Source organism: Sinocyclocheilus anshuiensis, unplaced genomic scaffold, assembly GCF_001515605.1.
Source record: "Sinocyclocheilus anshuiensis isolate Anshui unplaced genomic scaffold, SAMN03320099.WGS_v1.1 scaffold103, whole genome shotgun sequence".
Lineage (NCBI taxonomy): Eukaryota > Metazoa > Chordata > Actinopteri > Cypriniformes > Cyprinidae > Sinocyclocheilus > Sinocyclocheilus anshuiensis.
Genome location: NW_015548201.1, coordinates 282,603 through 291,891, shown reverse-complemented (window position 1 = coordinate 291,891; position 9,289 = coordinate 282,603). Strand labels below are relative to the sequence as shown.

The following is a 9,289-nucleotide window of genomic DNA, read 5'->3' as shown; positions in this document are numbered from 1 at the left end:
TTGAGGAAAAAAAGAAGTCTGGTTTCGCGCTGTGTCACGCTAACCACCGCACCGCACACGCACTCTGCTCCGGTCCAGAGACACAATAGCACGGAGCGGATCGGCGCGAGTCGGCGCAGACAACAAAATGTATCGGAGCTATTTGAATTCTACACAGAATGCAATATTTTATAGCAATATGGATGAGATTGTGGCTGGCATACCCTGTCAAATGCTGCTTTACGGAATCCTGTTTCAGTTAAAATGACGTCAACACAGAGTAACGCTGCGTGTTTCTAAGCATTTCAGGGGACCTTTAAGTTCGGCCATCCTACACACACATGACTGACCGCTCGCTCGCACCAACAGGAGGAGGAGGGTCGTGTGACTCTCTACACTGCACTCAACCTGAGGGATTCCTACACTTTCAATCTTTGAGGAGACATGAAAAACAGCGCATACCGCAGGAACGGTATAATGGAAAATATTAGCGGTTTTGAAACCGTGAAATTTTCAAATCGCGGTATACCTTGAAACCGGTATACCGCCCATGCCTAGTGCGGTCACCTTGTGCTCAAAAATACAGCTGGTGCCATTTAAACCTACTTTTTGTTTATAAGATCTCTATGGCAACATTTCAGTTTGTGCATATAATTTGAATTTATTACTTCACTAAGTGATTGTTTAAAATGTTGAGTGCAACAGACCAAAAACGGTTAGACTAATGATTCGCACCCTATTCTGGAAGGAGACTAACTTTTCAAAGCGCAAATAAATGAAGGATAGCTAATGATCACTTGCTACCCTTAACCTCAAATTAAATTTAGACTCTGATCTGAACTATTTAAAACAAGTCACATCAGGACATAAATGTATTGCTTAGTCAAATTGTCATGTTATTTCCCATAAGTTTTTGTTGTTGACCTGACTCAACCCTGCAACAAAAGTTCAAACTTGTGAAAGACTTCCAAGGTCAGTAGCTCAGCTTTGTTTGGACATACAAATTTAATCTGATCCAATCCTGGATTACGGTCTCCTCGACACAGTTCAATCACACACCGGATTTGTCAACAACTCGCTGCTCTCAAACTCTTTGTTGATAAAATTGTGCGGAGCAGTTGCAGAGGATGATGCAAGTGCTTATAGATCCTACACACAATATGCTCATCTTCATCACTGGCTACAAAACATCTTTGAGCGCCTTTCACAAGCCCAAAAGCAAAATTTACCAAAAGTTCTAAAATCAAGCCTTGTTCAATTTTTGAACAAAGTCTGATCTTTCTGCAGCCAAGATAGTGGCAAACATCGGTGAAGATGAATTATTGATTCAGCAATTAAAGAATTTTTAACACACTAAGCCATGCCTTAGTTCTGCAAGGAGCTGCATATTTCATAACTTTTCAATGCAACCTTTTCCATGAATTCTGAATATTTTATGTTTCTAAATCCCATACCTAGAGCTGGATCGAGCCATTCACTGCCTTTTCACACCCTCTCTGAAAAGTGCATGGGATTTCCTAATGTTCTACACTTTTTGCCCTTGAGATCAGCACTTCAACGCAGGATGCAATATGGCGTCTGTCCCAGTGAAACTGGCAAAAGAGTGGCCATTCCCTAAATGACAATGCTCACAGAGCACATTCCCTTCAATTAGAAGCAGGCCAATTCTCAGTTTAGTCTTGGTCGTGTTGCTGAATGACAATTCTTCAATGACACAGCTTATTAGCTTGCTATTTCTGTCTGGATCAGAGAAACTGGCCCAAACACGTGACATCCAATAGCCCACGTACTTACATCAAAGCTGTTGAGGGCATAGGCCAGTTCTCCTCCACCTGCAGACTGGGAGAAGCTGGAGTCCTCACTGCTGGTAGCCTGTGCTGCATTAGATATGCCGGAGACAGCGTGCTGCAGCTGCTTGTAGATGAGGTCCCGGTTGGCCTTGTACGCCGCCACATCTGGGTGCTGCAGGCAGGCACGCGAAGCTGTGTACAGCATGGGAACGTTCCTCTGAAGGACACCGCGAGCCGCCGCCATTTGGTCTTTGTGATGGACGTCCTTGAGTTCCTGTCATTTGAAGAGGGGGAAGAGGGAGAATTCAGGGGTGATGTTACAGGCCTGTCATAATAAGGACATTAAAGAGCATCCCCCAAGGGCTCTCACATGCTCATAATCAGATCATGACCATACAGCCTGTAGAAACACGTGCCATGTGGAACCAAAGTAAATATGATCACTTTTGTTAAGTGAACACATTGGGTATTTTGTCTACTTTTTTTATTATTGCCAGTGTACATAATGAGTCAGATGGACATAATTTTTTTTCCTTCATGCCATAAGTGCCACATTTTAAAGACGACGTGTCAAGTTAATCAACGGCCTGCTCCATACGCACTCCATCTAGCTGTATGAAAGAGGAAATGCATCCTGCCCTCTAATCTAAAGTGTTTCTGTTGCTGACCCATACTTAAAGTCCGTGTACATCGTTGACACAAATTGCTGTCTGTCAGAACACAAGTTACAGAAAAAAGGAAGGAAGAAAAAAAAAAAAAAAAACATACTTTGTGGCCAGTCTGAGTACAGATGACACAGGATTTTGCTCAAATAAATGTGAAATGTTTTGAAGATGGGGGAGGGGGGGGTAAGAGGGTCAATTTATGTGCTTTCATGATCGATCTTTGCAGTCAAACCTAAGATCACCCAAGTGTGGACTAGCTCTCACTGAAAATTACTTCTGCTCTTGGTGGAAAAAAGCATAACTTCTGAGACAGAAGTAGGGAAATGTTTTTCAAAAATTTAATACCAGAGCAATTTGCACCTTGGGAGAGAGGCTGTAGCGTCTGTCGACTGATTTGCGAAATTATAAACTTAGAAGGGCCCAGTGTAGCATAAGAGGGGAAATCACTCTAAATAAATAAAATGAACAGCTCCATATTCGAACAGAGAAATAATTAGCATTATCAAGATACTATAATCTCTCTCTATTCCGAAAAAACGTTCATTCTATTAACCCTAATCAATGAGCTCACCTGGAAAATTCATGCTAAAATCCATCACTGCTTAACCTGATAAGCCCAAAAAATCCCAAAGACGCAATTCTCATATCATTTTAATGGATTTCGTCACTCTAGCTGCTCCATCCTAGTCATGCTTTTCCCCAACCGATACAAAGATTGTTCGTTATTATACGCATCAAATCTTCAACCAGAGCTACACAGCTCCTTGCTGCACATGTGGGCGGAGGATGTAATTCTATTCCAAGTCAGTACGTCACTGAATGAAATTAGATCTCCTCGGATTATGAGGACATTGGGTATGAGGAGTGGCTGCATTTTACCTGCTGCCTCTTGGCCGCCATCATGTTCAGTTTGTCCACCTCCGGTTTCAGAGCTTTGTACTGAATACCCAGGTCCTGCTCAGTGCCAGCGTTACGTACCTTCACCAGGCTCTCCTCAACCTGTGGGTCAAGTATGATAAACAGTTAAAAGAAAAAGTCTTAATGGTCTACGGACATTAAGTGCGACATTTAAAAATCATTCATGTGTTTATCCTGCAGGCATTGTATTTCTTAAACACCATACAACTCAATTTCAAGGGAATAATCGTGCAGCCCTTATATATTAGGGATGCACCGAATATATGGCAACCAAAATTATTCGAAATAAGCGTAAGACCGAATAAATTGTACCGAACAATGATATGACGCGATCAAATAGCAACCAGCGCAGAGTCAGAGGTGCGCACTCTTTATTATGCAGCACACACGTCAGCAGTCAGCAATATTTTGATTCTTTGATTAGGCTAATACAAAGTTAAAAAGAACAGCATTTATTAAAAATAGAAATCTTCTCTAGCAATACAAGTCTTTACTATAACTTTTTATCCATTTAACACATCCTTGCTGAAAAAAAGTAATTTAAAAAAAAAAAAGAAAAAAAAATTACTGACCCCAAACTTTTGAATAGTATAGTGTATATTGTAATACAAAATTTCTATTTTGAATAAACACTGTTCTTTTTAACTTTTTATTTATCAAAGAATCCTGACAAATATCACAGGTCCCAAAAAATATTAAGCAGCACAACTGTTTCCAACATTGGTTATAAATTAGCATATTAGAATGATTTCTGAAGGATCATGTGACACTGAAAATTCAGCTTTGCTTTACAGGAATAAATTAAATTTTAAAGTATATTAAAATAGAAAACGTTTATTTTAAATTGCAATAATATTTCACAATATTATTTTGTGATTTTAAATTGCAATAATATTCCACAATATTATTTCGTGAAATAATATTCAGTATTTTTTTATCAAATAGATACAGCCTTGATGAGTCTAAGAAACTTCTTTTAAAATTTACTGATCCCAAACTTTTGAACGGCAGTGTATTATACTGTAAAAATATTTTCTCAGGTAACCTAAAATGTACATCATTTAGTTACATCAAGGGTCAAATCAAATATAAATAGCATATTAAAGTTACACTTTTTTTTTTTTGTGTACGCGCTGTACAGGTCTGGTATAAAGAATGTTTTTGCTCAGGTGGCCGAAATGTCCGCCCAACAGAGAAAAGTTTTGCTCAGCAAGAACAAAAATTAGAGGGAACATTGCTTACATGCAACTATTACAAAAAGTTCAAACGCTCACTGATGCTCCAGAAGGAAACACGATGCATTAAGAGCCTGTAGGTGAAAACTTTTTGAATTTGAAGATCAAGGTAAATTGAATTTATTTTGCCTTCTAGGAAACATGTAAGTACCTTCTTTGGCTTCTGAAGGGCAGTACTAAAAGAAAAAAAAATAGTCTATTTAGCAATAGGCAAAATAAGAAAAATGTACACATCTTCATTCTATTCAATAGTTTACACCCCCTGGCTGAAATATCTTCTTAATGTCAGTACAAAATAAAAAGTAACATGCATTTTGTATGATCCCTCTTATTTTGGTAAAATAATTAACATTTTGCAGATACTGTAAAGTGTATGTACAATTTTAACCACAACGAGAGAGACAGAGAGAGATGAAATTATTGCACTGAAAAATAATTAGTAACAACCATTGAGCCAGAAAACCTGCCACCTACAATCAAATTGTAATCAGTGCACTTCCTTCCACCACTGTTGTAAAAAAAAATTAATTAATAAAAAACAAATAATAATGTCCAACTCTATCATGATTTATCACTTTTCATAGTTTACTCTAATTAATTCAACAAATGCATCAGCCAAATCATTAGTACATTAGTCAAAATCAGACAAGAGAAATATTTCATGGTCACACAAGCATACTTAAAAAGCTTCTCATTTGATCATTCAAGCTGAGCTCCCAAAACAATTCAATAAAGAAGAAAAAAAACAAGAAAAACAGCGCCTTCTCTTCCACAAGAAAGCTTTGGCTTCCACTTGCACAAACTTACATCATAAACTTCAAGCAAAAAACACTGGCATAAAAATCTAATTGTAACTAGGGCTGGACAATAATTCAATATCAAAATGTATTGCGATATTTTTTTTTTTTTTTTCAATAATGGTGATATGATTTTTAAACATTTCTGATATTTCAATATACATTACCAGTGTTTCCCATACATTGATTTATTTGTGGCGGCCCGCCGCGATATCAACACTGACCGCCACAAACAGATTTCCAAAAGGCTTTGACAGTTTGACTTCATTGAATAAACATGAGCACTGCACATTTCAAAACCAAAACACGGCGCGGGTGTTTTATATGAATGAATCGTTGAAGGAACCGACTGTCTTCAGAAAAGTTTTGATGGGATTTTCGTTTTATCTGATAAAGCAGCATTTATGAGCAGAGCGCTGCTTTGTTTACAGCCGTTACCGGGGAAACCGCTGTTTCTGCAGCGCCAAAGTGCCTCCTGCTGGCAGAGAATGAATGTGCATTTTTAATCAGCCCGTCTCTAACTCTGAGCACTTTTCATATTCTTTATTCTGGCTGAAGCACTTTTGTTTCAATGTATAAGAATAATCAGCCTATGTTATAGATTAAAGTTAAAGATATTAACATAAATAAGGTGAGTCTGAGAGTCTTATGTTTATTTGACGTGATTTCACATTTCTTGTTTGTATAAAGGCTAAATACAAATAAAGGGTGAACATTAATTTATTTGTACCGTTTCTATTTCTAAAATATTATATAGTTTTATAAGAGGAGGTTTTGTAGACTTGGCAAATTCATTTTTCAGAAGTTTGTAGGTACAGACATCTGTTGTGGGCATTCTTGGCAGTTTTTCTGAGGCTTTTTATTATATTGTTCATATCAATATCGGAATTATATCGTATCGACCGAAATCAAGAAATATATAGTGATATAAATTTTGGCCATATCATCCAGCATTAATTGTAACACTGAAAAAAGAATCCACCTGTATCATATCATAATTTCAATTAAATTTCTCAGAGGGACGCTTTTCACAGCCCTGCCAACATGGTGAAATCATTTTGTGCTCAAACGTGACAAGACCTCTCTACGCTGCATCAAGGACTACACAAAGTGTGATTCAATAGCATGTTGCTTACAGAAACAGAAAGTGGATGTAATCTAGTTTGTAACAACCTATAGACTGAATGCAAATAAATCTAATATAAAACCTAGGCATATGTGAAACACAAATTGTAGGCAACAGGAAGGCTTGCAACATCCAGCTTCCATTCAGGGTTTTCTTTTTATATATGAAGTGTTAATATCCACACACAGTAACTGGGTTTGCAGTGCATATAATTACTGTTGGAGGAAGTTCAAGAAGGGTTGGGCAGTAAACCCAGAGGGCAATACAAGCATGGACACCAGTGCAGATGATGAAGCAGGCATGTGATCAGCTAGAGACAAACAAGAAGGAAAATCTGACCATGCCCCACAAGCTATGCCCCCGGCACTTACTTAAAAAAGATATATATTATCATCACGTTAAAAGGTATATCTTATATCGTAATACTTACTATTAAGCAGCATTTAATAATCATGATAATAATTAATATAATTTGTGCCGTCAATCGATTAAAAAAAATTAAATCGCACATTTTTTCTGAAATTAATTGATTAATCGCGATTAATCCCACCTAGGACTGGGCTGTACATCAACTTTGTTCGATATATAGATATATTCTTTATAAGCGATATGGTATGAGGCAATACCGGTTATATCGATATACAGTTGTTTGAAACGAACACATCTGAAAAATAGCAGAGGACACAGAGTGAGCTGCTGCAGGGAAAAGTACATAATCCAATTTGTCCTAAACATGAGAAATGCTTTATATTAAGGGCTTTAAAATAACTCGTAAGGTATAGTTAACACGTGTAGTTTAAAGCGGTTTGCCCCATCCGATGTTCTGACAGATATGATACTTGCACTGTTTAATGCGTTTTAGATGTGGTGGTTTCCTCAGTGCATAACTTACATTTCACTGGTATATTCTCCATCTGTAAATGTTAGAAAGTCATGGAAATATTTCCATTTTGCTGTCAGGAGTGCATGAGCCTTCTGCACGTCATTCTCCGCTAAACTTCACAGACTTCAGTAAACGAGCGATGCCGCACGCATGCGTGCCAAACAGACAGAGCACAATGGAATATGAGTGCAATAATTCCGACTGAAATACACATTTTGCTAAAATATTTGTTGTTGGAGAATAAATGTGCCATATGTAAAAGTTTAAAGCTACAAGTGTGTTTTTATGATAGCACTAACTATGCGTATGTATATGTATATATATATATATATATATATATATATATATAAAAAATAAGCTGTTGTTTTTTTCTTAATCCAAAAATAAAGTGTAAAAAATGCAGAGAAATATACCGCATATTGCAATCCAGCCAAAAAATACAGAGATTAGTGTTGTCAAAAGACCTGGTATTTCGGTACCAAGTCAGTACTAAAAAAATGAAAACGTTATAGTACCAGATTTTCTTAAGTACCGGTGGTACAGAGTACCCGGCCAACCCAGTTCTTGATGCACTATCCGAAAGCCATCCTCTTCATAAAAGCACTGAGACATGGCAACCTCAAGAGGAGGAAACACATCAAACTAAAAAAACACCTTAAAGACAGACACCCTGATCAAATGAAAGAGCTCAAGCAGGTAAGTTTCAATTAAAATGTTTAATATTTAGAGCTTCTGTTATAAATATTATTCCATATTATAATTTGAATGTTGGATTGAAATAAACATCGCCGGTAGCGTATACGTAAGTTAGTTAATCATTAGCATAAGCACGGCTAACGCTAATATAATGAGCATTAGAATGAAGTTTCTTTGTTAACTATTTAATGCTCCTATAACTTTTATTAGTGTAACAAACAGGAGGACATAATTGTTTTTTTCAATTTTTACACAACAGAGGCTTTTAAATTAACTGTGTATCCAAAATATGTGTGTTAATGACTTAATGTTTTCTAATGTGAGTTAGATCTAGTAACATCTTACAGTGAGTGAACGATATATTTTTAAAACATTCATTAATGTTTGTGAATGTTATTTAATACAAACACTTGATCATTCATGTTTGTTCATTGTGCATCAAATAATTTTAACCGATTGAACTTGTGATTGTAAATTCATAAATTTTGAAATTAACCCCAAGAAGAAGAATTGCTATATAACTATTGTTTATTGATAGGTCATGTTATCTAACAAATGGAATCTTATTGTAAAGTGTTTTTAATACTACAGTGTCCATCTATTTGATATACACTTAATATTTGCAATCTTATCTAAAATCATTATAAAAGCTGAGGTTTGTTATTTCCTGAAAAGTTATATTTTAGCTGGTGTCAATGATCTTATGATGTATTTGGTCAGACTCAGCCCATTGCTTTACTGAAGTATATTATATTTTCCTTTTACAGCTGCAGACTGAGGAAGATCCTGAAACACACAGCAAACCCTAAAACAGACAACAGTTTACAGATGTTTTTCAGTGGCAGCAGAACTATGACTAAACTTTTGGGTGAAACTTGTTTACTTTTTTCATACTTTTATTACTCGTGGAAAAACTTGAAACAATTTTAAATAAGTATAAAGAATGGCATTGGTTTTGTACATTTAATTTTTGTTTAACGTTATTAATAAAAATGTTGTTCAATTAGCATGTTTTTGTGTTTTGCGAAATTGGTTCCGAGAACCGTGGATTTTCACTGGTATCGGTACCGAATACTGAAATTTTGGTACCGTACAACACTACAGATGAGCTTCCCTGAGACTTCCCCGTTTCTGACAGTTTGTGCAGAAATTCTTTGGTTATGCAAACCGATTGTTGCAGCAGCTGTCCGGGTGGCTGGT

The 9,289-nt window shown here is 36.5% G+C and overlaps 1 protein-coding gene across 1 annotated transcript in view; it reads right to left on the bottom strand.

Annotated features, from left to right (window-relative positions):
- The window catches only part of ctnna1 (catenin (cadherin-associated protein), alpha 1), a 126,193-nt gene that overhangs the window by 93,516 nt on the left and 23,388 nt on the right, over nucleotides 1-9,289 (bottom strand). The window contains exons 5-6 of the mRNA XM_016440004.1: nucleotides 3,314-3,433; nucleotides 1,774-2,043 (exon numbers count right to left, since the gene is read on the bottom strand). Coding sequence (XP_016295490.1) covers nucleotides 1,774-2,043; nucleotides 3,314-3,433 — 390 coding nt within the window. The remainder of the gene's footprint in view (nucleotides 1-1,773; nucleotides 2,044-3,313; nucleotides 3,434-9,289) is intronic.